Below are 17,161 nucleotides of genomic sequence, written 5' to 3' on the forward strand. Positions count from 1 at the left end.
TTTTTTTTTTTTTTTTTTTAATATCCTGCCTTTTCCTACAAATGGCTCAAGGCAGCTTACATCATCTCTCCTCCTCCCTCTTCTCCCCACAACAACAACCCTGTGAGGGAGGTTGGGCTGAGAGTCTGTGACTGGCCCAAAGTCACCCAGTTGGCTCCATGGCTGAGCGGGGACTCGAACCCAGATCGTCTGAGTCCCAGTCCCACGCTCTTAACCACGACGCCACACTGGCTCTTTAACTGGAACCTTCTGTTTCCAATTGTTTTAAAAGCAGCCCAGCTGGGAATGCATTAGAAGTGGGGCATCAATAAGATTTCTGAAGAAATGCATACATGCCACAGCAGCAGGGACCACTGGCCAAGTCATTCTGGGGAGGGCTTTGCGCTGGGGAGGGTGCTCTGCAAGAAGGTCCCAAAGTGGAGGCAGTTGTTGTTGTTGTTGTTGTTGTTGTTGTTGTTATTATAGCATTTCTATGCCGCCGCTTGCCGAAACCTCGGGGCGGCTTACAACACGATCAAATACATTGAAATACAATAGTACATAATCAATTACCATTCAATATAAAAATACAAAGGAGACATTGATTTACAAAAATAAAATTAAAATGATCAGTATAAAAGAAAAATATAGGAGGAGAAAGAGAAGGAAGAAGAAGTTGCCCTGGCCAGATCATATGTTTTAAAGTTCAGGTCTCCCATGGGCAAAGTCTTCTCATGGAGTTGGTCCTTTGGCCACACCACTGATCCTCACTGCCAAGGGCTTTAAAAGATCAAAACTGGCCTTTTAAATTGCGACCAAGACCACCCCATGGGGGAAAAGGGGCCACTGAGCATCGGAATCCCAGAGGCTTACAGCCAGGAGGGCCCTTGGGCAGGCCCTCTTCCCTCCCTGTGCATGAATGCTGCTAAAGGGTCTGACCAGCCCCTCTCCAGCAAAGGGGAACCTCCACCTTGCAGGGCAGAGCTGCTTCCGCTCATGAGCCATGCACTGGGTCACCAAACGCTTAGGCCAAACCCGCCTCCTGTTGTAATTCCCCCCATTCGAGAAGAATGAAGCACACTCAGCTGCCTTCTTTTCGAATGTCTCACTCGGTGGGTTAAGTTATTCGCCGTATTCGCATAGCTGCCCTTTCTCCGGGTGGGTCCTTGAACACCGAACAGAAAACAACAGATGTGCTTAGAAAAATGAAACGCAGCTGTGGCAGCATCAGCTCCACAACCGCTGATGTCATTCGTCCCGCTCTGGGCTTCACGCTTCCCTTTTTCTTCCTCCTGCCCAGCTCTGATGGACGCAAACCAGCAATATCTCATCAATGGGGAATGGTCCATCGATCGGCCGGGAGAATATGACGCGGCTGGCACCAAAGTGTATTATGCGCGTATGGGCGAGACGCATGAGAGCTTAGAGGCGGCTGGACCCACCCAGGAGGACCTACTAGTCATGGTGAGATGGGCTGAGAGGGTTCAAGTGAGCAGGAGTGTAGTCCCCAGCTGGGAGCCACAGTGGGTGAGCAGACTGGCCTCCACCTTCAGGGAAGTCCACCCCTGCTCTGTGTGGGAGAGCAAAGCTAGAGGGAAAGGCCGCCTTCCTCCTGCTATGCATCCTGCTTCCTTTGGAGGCATCTGGCTGGAATCAAGAGGATGGATGTTCGGGTTCTTGCCATGCTCTTAAAACTGGCAGGCAAGTGGCTGCTGCAGAGAAACAAGGTCGGGGGGTACCCAAACAGAATTGTTTGGAGGTCTTTGGCCTTAGTTCATGGACACTGTTGGATCTTCTGTGTCAGGTCCTCTTCCAGGAGGACATGCCGAGCATTGAGTACCAGTTTTGGCTTCTGAAGGATCGGTTCCACCAGATCCAGAGTGGCACCAGCTCCCTCCGCCAGCCACAGACCAGAGAGGTTGGGAAAGATTCACCGGAGGATCATCAGACGTTCCCGCCAGCCACGCCTGTGTCACCCTACATCCGGAACATCTGGGATATTGCCAGAAAGGCCCCACAGGTGGAGGCAACCCCAGTGCCTGCAAGGACATCCACCCCCACAGGTATCCTGAGATAACTGTTGCCTTGGTTTTGCAGGGTATGCCTCCATTTCCCTCAAATCTTCACTTTTCATCTTGTTCTGTTTCACTCTTCGAATATTTTGGAGGGGAACGCTTGGAGTGCTGTTGAAAGGAAGGAAGGAAGGAAGGAAGGAAGGAAGGAAGGAAGGAAGGAAGGCAACATCAGGGGGTTGGACTCGAAGGCCTTCATGGCCCTGTTCCATGTTTCTATGCTTCTATGAAAGAAAGAAAGACCTTTGCATTTCCAAATTAAAAGTGGTAAACCTTCAGGCTAAGGAATATGGATCTGAACCCAGCTCCGTCTAACCCATGGATCCTCAAACTATGGCCCGGAGGCTGCATCTGGCTCACCATGCCCATTTGGACCCATCGTGCATGCACCCGTGCCCACACCCACACCCATGCGCGACGGCTGCCACCCACCTTGCCCTGTGCGCAGGGAGACAGCGGTTTGCTTGCCTGGAGAAAACGATCTCCAAGCAAGCAAGCTGCTGCCTCGCGCCCCCGCCCGTGCCTTGCCTCACCACGTGCCCCCCCCCCGCCTCAGCGCACCCCCCCCCACATGCCGCCCATGCCCCCTCGCCAGCCCGTGCGCACTGCTGGCACCACCTTTCCGGACTGCGCTCAGCACCAGCACCTTTCAACTGGCCCCCTGGTGGAAAGGTTTGAGGACCCCTGGTCTAAACCTTCCTAGGAATTCACAGCCGACTCTCTTCATCATTGAGCCCCTTCGCTGCCCAGATCTTTGTGATCAAACAGGCTGGCCTGTCTGATTAAATATTGTCATTGTCGTTGTTGTTATTATTAAATCATAAATATGGCACAATGGGCTGGCCAGATTTTTGGCATTAGAACCTAGGGATGATGTTTTCTGTAAGGATTGGGCAACATGGATGCTATTGGATCTTACCGCTTATATGAGGGTTAAACAGTCCTTACGTAACCCAACAATAGAACCAACCACTCTCATAACCTCAAACTGGTTCGGTGCACCAGTGAGTTGTATAGGGCCTGTAATCAGCAACCTCCAAAGAAGTGAATTGTGCATCGCTGGATAAAAGGGGAAGCGGCAGGTCCCTTCTACTGGATCCATTCAGAGAAACATAGAAACCGAGCGAGGCATAAGAGGCCTCCTGGGCCGTCTAGTCTGATCCATGGCTCTAGTCGGCTCTGCTCACGACATGCCTACCATGTCCAGCCTATCTTTGAACACCCGCACCGATGGGGCCTCAACCACCTCCCATGGAAGCGCATTCCATGCCGTAGGGGTCCTAAGTGTCAGGAAGTACTTCCTGGCATCTAAATGGAACCTTGGTTCCCTGAGCGTGTCCTGCCCTCCTCTGCAGGGGAGAACAGGTCATTCCCCACCTCCGTGTGACACCCCCTCACATACCTGTATGTCGCCAACAGATCCCCCCTGAGTCTCCTCTTCTCCAGGCTGAAGAGACCCAGTTCCCTCAGTCTCGCCTCATCCAATCCTTGCATTCCGGCCACCATCCTTGTGGCCCTATGCTGCACTGATTCCAACCTGGCTACATCCTTCCTGTAATGTGGAGTCCAGAAGTGAACACAATGCTCCAGTTGTGGGCACACCAGAGTCATATAGAGTGGTAGAAATACCCCTCTCACCAAGGGTGGCATTTGCCCTCTTGACCGCTGCATCACACGGCTGGCTCATGTCTAGCCCGAAGTCAACCAGCACCCTGAGATCCCTTTTCTCCAGCCACTTGTCCCCTAACCTGTACTTCTGACCCCCATTCAATGCCCCAAGTACAAGACCTTGCACTTGTCCACCCTGCTTTAAATAAATAAACAAACCCCAGAGGAGCAACATGGGTCCCTGATGAACCAGAAATTCTGGCTTTGGCTACCGTTTAACGCAGTGTTTAATGTTGCGCCTGAGAATCCATCTTGTTCCACTGAACATCTGGAGACATCTTGATTCATTGTGCCTGTTTTTGTCAAGTGATGCTTCGGACGCCAAGTACCCTCCAGGCTCCAGAGTAGTTCTGTTTTCATTGGTTTTTGAAATCCTGTCATTCAAGATGGAATTTCTCGTCCTGGCAAGTGAGAACAAGTCACCTGCTTGCAAACTTAATTAGCATAATCAGGATCTAGCTTTGTGGCAGAAGCCATGAAGAACGCTGTGTGTTTCCGTTCAGTCTTTTGGAGTCCGCTGAAGTTGTTCTGAGCCACCAAAATCATATTTAGCACTAAAGATATTTTTAAGACGGGCCAGACAACATGGCCCCTCTTTCCTCATGGGCAGCCTCGGAAGCAGCTTGATCTGTTGGCTTGTACGTTTATGAGCTGTACTGATATTCTTATTATATTATTTGGTATCTCAATGAAAAATCATTGTTATCTTTGCTCTTATGTGCTATCAAGTACAACACAATTCATATTTTTTTGTTTCCAGGGAAAGTTGCAGCTTGAATCTCAGTCACTTCTCACTCCATACAGGGTGACGTTCTTTGTTGCAGCACCTTGAAGCATCACTTTGCTTGCATGGGAGATAAGGTTAAGGCTTTTATAGTTGCTGCACACAAACGCACACACAGAGTCGCATGTCCTTTCTTGGGGAATGGAATGTATTTTGAATACTTCTGGCCTCTGAGTCATTGACTGTTTTCTGTATTCTGTATTCTTTTTAGGATGTGAACAAATTCAGTCTCTTCAGTTTTGCACAGTTCTTTTGATAACCTGTCTAATACATGTGCTTTGTTCCTTCCAAGTTCTTTGAATATTAGAACTGAAGTTTCTAATATTGCAGGTTCTTCCACATAGGATTCCTCCTAAAAGGATTCTGCCATCCTTCTATATATTTTCTTCTGTATATTGTTTCCATTTTCTCCTTTATTTTGAACTGTGATAGTATCATCACTTCTTGGTCTTTCAACATTCCTAATCTAGGTTTGTTTTTCCTTTTGATGTCTTGGATGTTCTGGAGTGGTCTCCTATTTTCCATTTTTATGTCGTTCTCTTAATTTAATTTAATTATTATTATTATTATTATTATTATTATTATTATTATAACATTTCTATGCTGCCCCTTGCCGAAACCTCGGGGCGGCTTACAACACGATAAAATACAATGAAATACAATAGTACATAATAAATTACCATTAAATATAAAAATACAAAAAATATATTGATTTACAAATACAAAATTAAAATTATCAGTATAAAATAAAAATATAGGAGGAGAAAGAGAAGGAAGAAGAAGTTGCCCAGGCCAGATCATATGTTTTAACAATTGAAATGATGTTTAAATAAAAAGGTCTTTACCTGGCGCCGAAAAACCAGTAACGACGGTGCCAGGCGGACCTCTTTGGGGAGTGAATTCCATAGGTTGGGCGCCACCGCAGAGAAAGCCCTCCTCCGGGTACTTACTCTCCTAATTTCTAATTGATTTTAATTAAAACATTTCTATGCCATCCTTTGCAACAAGCCTCAGGACGGCTTACAAAAGGTAAAAATAGTAATATAAAGTACAATTAAAACATTAAATAATAGCCCAACTTAAGCAACAGTTCATAACTGAAGACGAAAAAGTAAATGCAACTGTGTAAGATGATGATGATTGTAAAAATTATTGATATTAATTATTAAAATGGTGGCTAAATAAAAAGGTGCTGGAAGGAGTAGAGTCGGCACCAGGCGGACATCTCTGGGGAGTATTCCACAGTCTGGGCGCCACCACAGAGAAGGCCCTGCTCTGGGTAGACACCCTCCATACCTCCTTCAAAGAGGGTTCCCGGAGCAAAGAAGGGGGAAAGCAGGGATCCTCCAGTGTGCTGGCGGAAAGGGAGGGAGTGCTGGCAGCCAGCCAGGCTCTTGAAACTCCCTCACCCTATTTCATCCTAACAGGTTTTCTCCTCCTCATCCTGTAGGAAGGTGCAGGAAGTGCGACATGCCGAAGGGGAAATCCCAGCGCATCCGACACTACTGCAGCAGCGACTTCGGTATGCACCTCTCCTCTCCTGGAGTCAGTACGGGGCGGCCCAGAAAAAGGACCCAAAGCCCAGGAAACCCCAGCCCATTCGGAAAAAAATTTCCCCATAAGTTTTGCCTTCAAAGGCTATAGCTGCATAGACAGGAAAATCCGGGAGACACTGTTTGGGTCTTTTGGCAGGGAAAAAGGAAGGAAGTCCAAGCAGGCCTAGGAAAGGCCCACCTCAGAGACATGGAGAACCGTTCACAGTGGTCCACAGTGGTTGGGTTGGCTGAGTCTGTTCAGTAATCGTTTGGAGTGGCTTCTGATTTGATTTAAGCCAACTCTTTATTCAGATTCAGAAGGGCTGGAATGACTCACTATCCCTCAGCTACAGGCCACACTTGTATATAGAATACTACAGTAGTTCCCCAAAAATAAGACCTTACAGGAAAAGCAGCCCTAGCATGATTTTTCCGGATGCTCAGAATATAAGCCCTACGCCAAAAATGAGCCCCAGTTCAGATCGTCAGCCAGATGGGCGCATTTAGTACGTTCGTTGCAACACACGGTGGACGTCTTGAATTATCAAATAATGTTACTATCTCTGTCATGGATCACTGCCTTGTCATGGGTAAGGAGCTTGCGTAGCTCAGTGAAGCTGTGAGCTCTGCCGTGCAGGGCCACCCAAGACGGACAGGTCATAGCAGAGAGCTCTGACAAAGGGTGATCCACGGGAGAAGGAAATGGCAACCCACTCCAGTACCCCTGCCATGAAAACCCCATGGACAGTACCAAAGGGCAAAACGATACGATGCCGGAAGATGAGCCCCTCAGGTCGGAAGGTGTCCAGTGTGCTACTGGGAAAGAGCAGAGGGCTAGTACTAGTAGCGCCAGAAAGAGTGAAGCGACTGGGTTAAAGCCGAAAGGACATGCAGTTGCGGATGCATCTGGTGGTGAAAGGAGGGTCTGAGGCTGTAAAGACCTATATTCCATAGGCACCTGGAATGTAAGATCCAGGAATCAAGGCAAGCTGGATGTGCTCAAACAAGAGATGACAAGACTGAACATCAACATCTTAGGAATCAGTGAGCTAAAATGGACAGGAATGGGGGAATTTAATTCGGATGACCATCAGGTATACTACTGCGGGCAAGAATCCCTCAGAAGAAATGGAGTAGCCTTCGTAGTCTGTAAAAGAGTAGGAAAAGCAGTACTGGGATACAATCTCCAAAATGACAGAATGATCTCAGTTTGAATCCAAGGCAAACCATTCAACATCACAGTAGTCCAAGTCTATGCCCCAACCACTGGTGCTGAAGAGGCTGAAGTTGACCGGTTCTATGAAGGCCTACAACACCTCCTGGAATTAACACCAAAAAATGATGTCCTTATCTAGACAGCATACTAAAAATCACAGACATCACCCTGCTGACAAAAGTGCGTATAGTCAAGGCCGTGGTTTTCCCAGTTGCAATGTATGGCTGTGAAAGTTGGACGATAAGGATGGCTGAGCGTCAAGAACTGAGGCCATTGAATTGTGGTACTGGAGGAAACCCCTGCGAGTCCCTTGGACCGCAAGGTGATCAAACCGGTCAGTCCTAGAGGAGATCAACCCTGACTGCTCTTTAGAAGGCCAGATACTGAAGATGAAGCTCAAATACTTTGGCCACCTAATGAGAAGGAAGGACTCCCTGGAGAAGAGCCTAATGCTGGGAACAATGGAAGGAAAAAGAAGGAGGGGACGGCAGAGGATGAGGTGGCTGGATGGGGTCACTGAAGCAGTTCGTGTGAGCTTAAGTGGACTCTGGGGGATGGTGGAGGACAGGAAGGCCTGGAGGAGTGTTGTCCATGGAGTTGTGATGGGTCGGACACGACTTCGCGACTAACAACAACAGTGTTAATATAGAATTAAACATAAATAATATTATTGGCATTAATTCTTTAAAAAATGATAATACAAATAATAATAAGCATGTGTAAATACCCAAGCGGGCACCTTTGGATGAGAGGTAAATGCCTAAGTAAACAGATGAACTCAAGAAACTTCTTGTTGAATGACTGACCAGAGGAGAGAATCGACGCACGGAGAACGTGTGCACTTACTTATTTATTTATTCCCTGCCCTAGACGCAAAAGTGTCTCAGTGGCTTAGTAAAATCCAAGCAAACAATCTGACAGATGAACCATAATTAAATAAATAGTTAAATATGCGCATATAACCCGTAACATTTCACAAATGGGGAAAAAACAAAACAAAAGCAAAATCAAGAATGGAAGCAAAATCAAAAACCAAAAAGTAACTGTATTTAAAACCTGATTAAAATTCCTAACATTTAAAATAATGCTCAAATAAAAGAGTATAAAGTTGATGCCAGGTGAACCTCTCTGGGAAAGGCCCTCCTCTGGGTGGAGACCGTCTTTACCTCCTTCAGGAGGGTTCCTGGAGCAGGGTCTCTCCTGCTGATCTTAAGGGGCATGAGGGCATATAGGGAAGGAGGCAGTTCATCAGGTATCCTGGTCCCAAGCCGTTTAGGGATTTATAGATTAGCACCAGCACCTTAGATTGGGCCCAAACTTCAATCAGGAGCCAGTGAAGCTGGTAGAGGACTGGCGTTATCTGAGAATAACAATATGGCTGCTCTGTTTTGGACCAATTGAAGTTTCTGAACTTGATAATGAACTTGAAACGGGTATGTTTCATAATTTGATACATTGTGTGTTGTGATGGACGAGCTTCAAGCACTCGCGCATTGCCAATCCTGCCTCGTAAGGCTTCAGTTAACACCTGATTTAACAGTAGCTTTTAAAGGTAATCCTATTTTGACCCCCTCCCGCCTGACGAGATGGGTGCAAAAGAAAGAGCAATTCCATTGAGGACAAGAAAGGGATCATGGAGGTCTCTTGTGGCAGGAATCTCATAGCTCTTGGAAGGAAAAATACGACATCGCCTGAAAATAAGCCCTGATGCATCTTTTGGAGCATAAATTAATCTAAGACCCAGTCTTCGATTAGGTCTTAACAGCCTACTCTTCGCAGCCTTCTCCAACCTGGCTCCCATTGGACGTGCCCAGACTCCCACACCCCTTGCTCCATTTGCCAGATGTGTTTGTGCACAACATCAGAAGAGCAGCGATTGGAGGAGGCTTGTGTGGAGTAGAGCAAGGGACGGTGGGGTGGGCAAAGAAGCAAGCAAACAGTGGCCCCCCAGTGTACATGGGTCAGAGATGCGATGGTTGCTTCCTGCGAAAACTGGGAAGACTAGTGAGGGGAACGTGGAACTTCTGGAATTCTCCACCCATGGAGAAACCTCTAGAATTCTCCACCCATGGAGCGCCTTCTGGAATTCTCCACCTTTTCTGACCCTCTTGCTGTTCCCACTGTCTTCCTCCCTGCAGTTTTCCGGGCCCAGATCCTTTCGAAGCGCCACATCGGCCAGGAGACCCGCTACGACGTGCAGGTCAGACACACGTACCGCAACCGCTTCCCCATCGTCCACCGTGAGTATGTCTGGGTCCCCAACACCTGTGACTGCCCCACGCTGTCCGAGCAGCATGAGTACGTCCTCATGGCCCGGCGCCATGTCAACTTCGAGAACACCCTCAACCGCATCCTGCTGCCTCGGGGGAGCTACGCCCGGCCCTGGTCGCCCCGGGAAGACCTCCAGCTCCGTGAGGTGTCCAAGCACTGTGGGACATGGTGAGCGGCTCGGCCATGGGGGTGAGGCCTGCTGTGCCGAAGATGGAAGAGGCAGCGGGTGGCACTGGGGGAGGCGGATGTTCCAGCTAACCCTAACCCTGGACCCCGACCCAGAGCAGAAATCTGGTCCCCTCGGCCTCCACATGCAGCACAGCTGCTTCAGACCATACATTCCCACCACTGGAGACATCCCAGACATCTGTCCAACATACACACAAAGAGGAACTCTCTCACACACCTGAGTCGTCAGGTGGCAAGACACACCATCTTGGTCCGTTCCAGATCTCACACCCCCATCCCAGCTGCTGTTGGCTAGTTCCTCTGTCCCACACCAATGGAGGGGATCCTCTTCGTCCACCTGGCTGAGTCGCACTGGGGGAAATAAATCCACGTTCTCACCACCTGTCAGTGCTTTCACAAGGCTCACGTCCAGGATGGATTTCTTAGTGCCGGGGTCCATAGACTCTTTTCCACTCCGTGTCGGAGGGAAGGGATGCAAAGTTTGATTGAACCCTCAATTTTCTCCTAAGGCTCCAAGCGAGGAGCTGGAGGGACTTGGAGGTTGTCCAAGGGAGAGGCTCTTGCAAGGATGTAGAGGTTGCGTCCTTGAGCGGTCCTGTGGGCACCGACACATACAGAACCTGTGTCTCAGAAAGGAATTGCGGAGGACTGTCGGGGCAAGAATCTTACGGCCTTTGTAAGAAAAAATAGGACATCCCCTGAAAACAAGCCCTAGTGTGTCTTTTGGAGCAAAAATTATTCTAAGACCCAGTCTTATTTTTGGGGAAACATGGGAGCTCATAAGCTCGGGAAATTGTCCTCATCACCCATGTTGCTAGTCTCTGAGGTGCCAGCTGGTCTCCTTGGTCTCGCCACCCTAACAGACTTTTTAAAACTCTTCGGGGTTGCTGGAATAACTCAGATCTGAATCAGGGAATTCCAGCAGTCTACAAGCATCCACCAGGACTTCATCAGATGGGTTGGGGAGTCAAAGAAGACCCTCAAAAGAATGTATTGAAACAGGAGGCCCAACTTTGGGAAAAGAGGAGGGATCTGGAAGCGATGACGCTTTGTCCCAGTAGGGGAATCAGCCAAGGACCACACGGTTCCCTGGAACTGGGGCTGATGGTCGCCAGCAAGGCAGCCTTCCAGAATAGTAAGCAAAGATCAACGTTTCCATGGCTTCAAGCAGGTTCCTCCCAAGAACTTGTAGGCTCTACTTAGCTATTGAAGAGCAAGTTAGTGGCGTGATATTTCTCGGCCCTCATAGGAACTGCCTATTTAATGGGGCAAGAAAAAATGACGAACCCTGAAATTATGAAAACTTCCCATTTTAGCAGTGGAAAACTGATGGGAAGGTCAAAGCTCCATCCAGTATTTCCGATATTTCATGATGGAAAATGGGAAGTGCATGCCCAAGGGCAGGACCTTCTGTGCTATTTTTCCCCGATGCCGACAGGTTAGGTCCAGTTTCAACAGCATCGGGATGAAAGTTGGAGCAGTATATTCAAAAGGTGGCAAGGCAAGGTTGCCTACGCTGCTGAGGTGTTACCAGGATGCAGTATGACATTCAGACAAACCTTCACTACATAGAAACAGAGCAAGGCAGAAGGGGTCTCCTGGGACATCTAGCCTGACCCCAACTCCAGCCAGCCCCTCTTAGAGAAACATAGAAACTGAAAGAGTCAGAAAGGGTCTCCTGGGCCATCTAGTCTGACCCTGGCTCTAGCCAGCTTCACTTACAACATGCCTACCATGTGAATGTCCAGCCTCTCCTTGAACTCGCTCACCACTGGGGCCTCAACCACCTCCCATGGAAGTCCATTCTGTACCCTCGGGGCCCCAACTGTCAGGAAGTACTTCCTGGCATCCAAATTGAACCTTGGTTCCTTGAGCTTGGCTCTGTTGGAGCCTAGTCCTCTCGTGATGAGGGGAAAGCAAGAAGGTAAACACAAGTCCCCAACCAATAAGCAGAATGACATCTTGCACATGGTATTGCCCTGAATGACAGGTTGATAGAAGGAATTCAAGTGTCTTCCACACAATCGCCATTCATGAGCAGTGAATTTCTCTGGCTCCAAACGTTAGCCAAGCTCCCATGAGTGTGAAGTTTCCACCAACACGCAGATCCAAATGGCTAGCTGAGCGAAGGGCCTTAGCCATGTTCCTTTCTGTTTGTTCACATTCATGCGTTTGTATTATTAATACTGTTTCTATTATTATAATCAATAAATACGTGCAGTCGTATTACTATTTATATGATGATATCCTGTTATTTCTTACGGAAGATAGACGTTGAGTGAGGTTGGATGGTGGGTTGTGTGAATGCAGAGATGACCACTCAAAGATCAACAATCACAGGTAAGCAACTTGCCTTTCTCCTCGGTGCTCTCTGTGCATCACAGATATGGGCGATTTGCAAGTTTAAATGTTCCTGGACTGTGTTGTTAGTGAAGAATAGAGGAGGGACCCACCCTTCCGAAAGCACAGTGCAGTCTCACCTGCGTGTCAAGTTTGTAGGGCCTGAGAAAGGATGACAGGATTGATCGGGTCGCTGCCTCTCCCACACTAGAGACATTCAGAAAGAAACTGGGCAGCCAGCTGAAGTGAGATGGTGTAACTTGGTGTCCTGCAACAGCAGGGCTTGGACCCGATGGCCTTCATAGCCCTTCCAACTCACTATTCCATGGTTCTATCATCCAGGGCAGTGATGGCGAACCTTTTAGAGACCGAGTGCCCAAACTGCAACCCAAAACCCACTTACTTATCACAAAGGGCCAACGCTGCAATCAAACCTGAATACTGAGGAACAACTCATACATTAACATCTTTTGTCTTCAAAGAAAAACAAAACAACAGAGCTTTCAATGATACAAAAAGCTTTTTACTGCAAGGTAAAAGTTTGCATTCGGCGTGCTTTTGCACAATTAACGTGATCTTTGCTGTTGTATGCATGCTGATAATTTGTCAGAACTCGGCTCACACGTCGTTTCAATTTTCCATAAGAAAACTCAAAGCTAAAATCTTGTGTTAATAAAAATGAATGTATTAAAACTCACAGCCAGTCAAAGTAAATATATATATATATATATATCCTTGGCAGTGCACTGACCGGCCATGCGAAAGCTTGGACGATTCACAGATAATGAGTCGCGGCTTGTGACGTCATTGCCTGGCACAGCTACTCTTTTCCGAGCATGCGCATGGCCCCTGTGCGCACGGTTATCTGATGCTCGGCCGCTGGGGCGATGCTGGGGCGACTTGGCTTGTGTGCCAACCGAGAAGGCTCTGCGTGCTGTTGTAACCCCCCTCTTCATCGAACGTGCAGCCGGGGCATGGCTCGTCACGGGTAAAAAGCATGATCAGGGCGTCCTGTTCGCGTGAGAACAAGAATCCCAACGAATGCGCACGCTACGCAAGGCTGACAACAAAGCGGGCTACGCTCCAGCATAACCGCAGACGTTACGCCCTTGTACCCTCGCTTGCTTTAGCATGAAAAATGTGCAACTGGGGCTCAGTGGGTTTCCCCTGTTGTTCGCCGTTATTCAAGCACCTGCATAGTTGTAAAGGAGTATAAAAATGCTGCTTTCCTTCTGCTCGAGACCTCACTCTGCTCAAACGAGTGTGGTCCCTGCAGGTAATAAACGCCTCTCGGAAATTCCAACTGGTCTCTGGTCTCATCCGTAAAACCGCGGGACACAACCCGTGCCTGCTACAGCATGTGTGCCATAGGTTTGCCACCATTGATCTAGGGGGTTGGACCTGATGGCCTTCATGGCCCCTTTCAGTTCTTCTATCATTCTATGATATAGCGGGTTGGACTCGATGGCCTTCATGTTTCTCTGAGCGGAGCTGGCTGGAGCCGTGGTCAGACTAGAAGACCCAGGAGACCCCTTCTGCCTCACTCTGTTTCTATGTTTCTAATACAATACACACCTAGACGCAGCCGAAACATTATCATTTCCTCTGACCAGTTTCCAAGTTGCATGCATAGGCATAGCTTTCTGCAGAAGTTTGCCACAGCTGGACTTTCTTAAGCTCTCGGGCCTGAACAAGGTCATCGGCAGCCTCTCTCTCAGACCCATGTGTCAAATCTCCGAATGGACACGGTTGCATGAATGGGGAGGGGGCAGGGGAGCTTGCTGTTGACTTCCTGGCAGAGGTCAAGATAGGGGTCCAAGATCACCATATTTGGGATGACCCCATTCCCGTATCTCTGTGCCAGGAGGTAAATCCGGCCATTCGCTGTGCAGCATCCCTTAAAGAACTTGCCAGTCAAGCAGTCCTCTTCCACGGGTGTCCACTCGCTTGTGTCCATGTCAAAGCGAAAGGTTCCCCCTCCCACAGTATAGATGGCCCCATTCAGCGTTGTGACACAGAGGTCATACCTGGAGGCAAGAAGAGAAAGAGGAACATGGTTCATCCTGGACATCACCGTCCTTTAAATATTCTGGAAAAATTTCATGGAAAGCTGGTGACTTTCAGACTGGAAACCAGCCGAAGTGTTTATGCTGCCTGCAAGGAGATCTGAAGGATGCAATCCTGGTTGTTTGATTCACGCTCTGGAAGCTACTCAGAGACTTTTTTAGTAATGGACAGCAGACAAAAACCTTCAATAAATACAGACATTTTGACAGGGAAAAACCTTGACATCTCAGCATGCCCCAGACCAAAGGGCTGTGGTGGTCCATGCTGTGAGGTGCAGGATCCGTTTTTCTAGTAAACACGCACCCCTCCGCCCCCGTCCTTTTAAAGACTAGCTGGTCAAGAAATGGCTCACGAGTAATTTGCTTGTATGATGGCCCTGAGAAAACCTTAGAAGACTAAAACTATGTTGTGCTCAATAGAATATGTTCAGTATATCTTTAAGCATTCCTTCCCCTCCCCTCCCCAGAAGGAATCCCAAAAGCTATGAGAACCCTCACCTAGGAAGCGGGGAGAAAGAAACGACTTCCCAAATACCGGTCTCCACATCCAGCCGTTGCACCGCCTGACACACGTCCCCATTTTCATCCAGCCCGCAGATCACATAGATGTGTCTTCCAATGCCAACAGCCCCAGCCCGTTCGACAGGATGCACCAGGGGCTTGGCATTCTCCCATGCGGAATCTGTTGGTGCCAAGTATTCCACGTCCGGTGTGATGCCTTCCTCGGTGCTCCCCCCCATCACGTACAGGTGGAAGCCGAGCCCCACGGCGCAGTGGTTGTTCCGAGCCTTCTTCATGGCCGGGCCCTCCAGCCAGGTGTCCTCCCAGCTGTTGTAGATCAAGACCCAGTTCACACTGGACCAGAAAAACTCTTCCCGGAAGTATCCACCGGTCACAAAGAGGAAGTTGCCTGTGGAAAGGAGACATTGGGCCAACAGTGATGCAGCAGCCAAAAGGGCAAATGCAATATTGGGATGCATTAACAGAAGCATGACTTCCAAATCACAAGGAGTAGTTCCTCTGTACTCCTCGCTAGCCAGAGGAGTGACTAGTCTAGGAGGAGTGACTCCTCGCTAGTCAGAGGACTCCTCACCTGGAATCCTGTGTCCAGTTCTGGGCACCAAGATTGAAGAAAGAGGCAGGTAAATTAGGAAGGGTCCAGTGGAGGGCAACAAAAATGATCCAACATTTGGAAACACTGCCCTGTGAGGAGGGACTGAGGGAACTGGGCAAGTTCAGCCTTGAGAAGAGAAGGTTGAGGGGGACATGGTATCCCTCTAGAAGTACCTCAAAGGCTGTCACAAAGAGGAAGGCCAAGATCTCTTCTTGCTGATGCCACAGTGAAGAACACAGAATAATCGATTCAAGTTGTGACAACTCAGATTCAGGCTGGACACCAGGAAAAGCTTCCTCACTGTCAGAGCAATGGGACCGAGGGACCAGCTGCCTGGAGAGGTGGTGGGCTCTCCACACTGGGGACATTCCAGGAGAAACTGGGCAGCCATCTGAGTGGGATGGTGTAATGTGGTGTCCCACAACAGCAGGGTTTATACCCAATGGCCTTCCAACTCCACCATTCCATGATTCTGTGATCTAGCGGGTTGGACCCGATGGCCTTCCTGGCCCCTTCCAACTCTACTATTCCATGATTCTATGCTTCTATGTGGCCCTCCTTGGCCCTCGGTTGCCCCAGGCTGCCCTCCTCCTATGGCGGAGGGGAGAGTTACCTGCAGCAGCCACAGCATACTGCGTGAAGTTTCTGCGCCTGAGTGGAGAGCAGGCGTGCCATGTGCTTGTCCTGGGGTGATACTGGAAGAGCTGCTGCTGCTCCGTGTCATGCTTCCCGGCCAACACGTAGAGGTTGTCATAGCTCCGTCCAGTGCAGGGTGACCGTGTCGCGCCAGTCCAGCTGAGGGGTGGGCAGCTCTCCAATGTCTTCACGAGGCGGACTGAGACATCCCGTGTGGGGCGCTTGCTGCGTTCCACCAGGCGGTCAAGGAAGGAGAGGCTCAAGAAGGGCACCCTCACCAGGCCCACCAGCTCCAGGAAGTCTTGTTCCCTTTCCTCTGGCTCTACAGTCACCCAGCGCAGGACAGCGTCAAAGACAACATCCTCTTGAGGGACAAATAGCTCATCACTCTGCAGAAGCCCCAAAAGCGTCTCCTTGGGGAGCTCCTCAAACTCCTCCTGGGCTACCACATCCGCCCAGTGGGTGACAGCGACGGAGACCGCGGCAGAAAGGAGCGCCTTGCAGGCAAATTGCTCAGCGTAGGCCATGAATGCGAGGCAGTTGGAGACATGCAGCTCTCTCTCCAGGAACTTCTCACAGCGCTGCTTGGCTCCATCGAAGAGGAGGAAGTCAGCCGTCTCCAGGAGAGAGGTGACGTTGTGGCGTGTTATGTGGATGGTGCCGGTCCGGATGAAGTCCAGGAGGGCCTGGAACGGCTCTGTCTCAACCCCTCGGATCTGGATATGGCGCTGGGCACTCTCCCTGGCGCCCCCGAAGAACATGGCCTCGAAGTACTGGCTGTGGCAGGCCAGGGCCCACCTCTTGACAGGGAAAAGCTTTTCTCCAACCTGCAGGACTGTGTCCACTTCAGTGTCTTCTCGGAATGCTTTTTTCTCGCAGGGATCCATGCTCAGAGCTCAGATAAGCTTCTCTCGGCCTCCCCAGGAACTGGCAATCGGCCCACATGGATGGCAGGAACACGGACCGATATAGACATGAGTCTGTCCCTAAAAATAGAGCACCTCCTCAGCCTGTCTCACTTGCCAGAGGGCAGAGATGTCAACGGCAGACGCTTCCTTCTGCAACGTCCTTATCGCAAGATGTCTCTCTCTCTTTCTCTCTCTCTCTCTGTAAAGGGATGGAAGGCCCAACCTGGATCAAGAATGGTGCAATCTAACATCTCCATGAAATCCTGGGAGAGGTCATCGGAGGTTTGGGCTGCGGAGTCCTCAGCATGCTGAGGACACCCAGCTCTGCCTTTTACATCAAATCCAGGTGAGGTGGTGGACCCTGAACCGGTGCCTGGCTGAGG

The 17,161-nt window shown here is 49.4% G+C and overlaps 2 protein-coding genes across 6 annotated transcripts in view; one reads left to right on the top strand and one right to left on the bottom strand.

The window, feature by feature from the left end:
* The window catches only part of ADAMTSL5 (ADAMTS like 5), a 34,676-nt gene extending 24,257 nt beyond the window's left edge, over positions 1 to 10,419 (top strand). For 3 of the 4 annotated variants that reach the window (XM_044421007.1, XM_044421010.1, XM_044421009.1), the window contains exons 10-13: positions 1,280 to 1,443; positions 1,784 to 2,042; positions 5,954 to 6,025; positions 9,393 to 10,419. In XM_044421007.1, coding sequence (XP_044276942.1) covers positions 1,280 to 1,443; positions 1,784 to 2,042; positions 5,954 to 6,025; positions 9,393 to 9,697 — 800 coding nt within the window. In that variant the 3' untranslated portion in view covers positions 9,698 to 10,419. The remainder of the gene's footprint in view (positions 1 to 1,279; positions 1,444 to 1,783; positions 2,043 to 5,953; positions 6,026 to 9,392) is intronic. The other variant, XM_044421008.1, reaches the window with a different exon arrangement.
* A 3,131-nt stretch (positions 10,420 to 13,550) lies between these two features.
* On the bottom strand, positions 13,551 to 17,093 carry LOC123018699 (kelch-like protein 21). Of its 2 annotated transcripts, XM_044421013.1 has the most exons (3): positions 15,848 to 17,093; positions 14,619 to 15,030; positions 13,551 to 14,081 (listed from the first exon to the last, which is right to left on the bottom strand). In XM_044421013.1, the coding sequence occupies exons 1-3, from the start codon at positions 16,755 to 16,757 to the stop codon at positions 13,769 to 13,771; spliced, it is 1,635 nt and encodes a 544-aa protein (XP_044276948.1). In that variant the 5' UTR covers positions 16,758 to 17,093; the 3' UTR covers positions 13,551 to 13,768. The 2 variants fall into 2 exon arrangements, with proteins under 2 accessions (XP_044276948.1, XP_044276949.1); XM_044421014.1 differs by lacking the exon at positions 13,551 to 14,081 and having other exon boundaries at positions 14,615 to 15,030.
* Between the last annotated feature and the right edge of the window lie 68 nt (positions 17,094 to 17,161).

Source organism: Varanus komodoensis, unplaced genomic scaffold (genome assembly GCF_004798865.1).
Source record: "Varanus komodoensis strain SLA01 unplaced genomic scaffold, ASM479886v1 scaffold113, whole genome shotgun sequence".
Taxonomy (NCBI): Eukaryota; Metazoa; Chordata; class Lepidosauria; order Squamata; family Varanidae; genus Varanus; species Varanus komodoensis.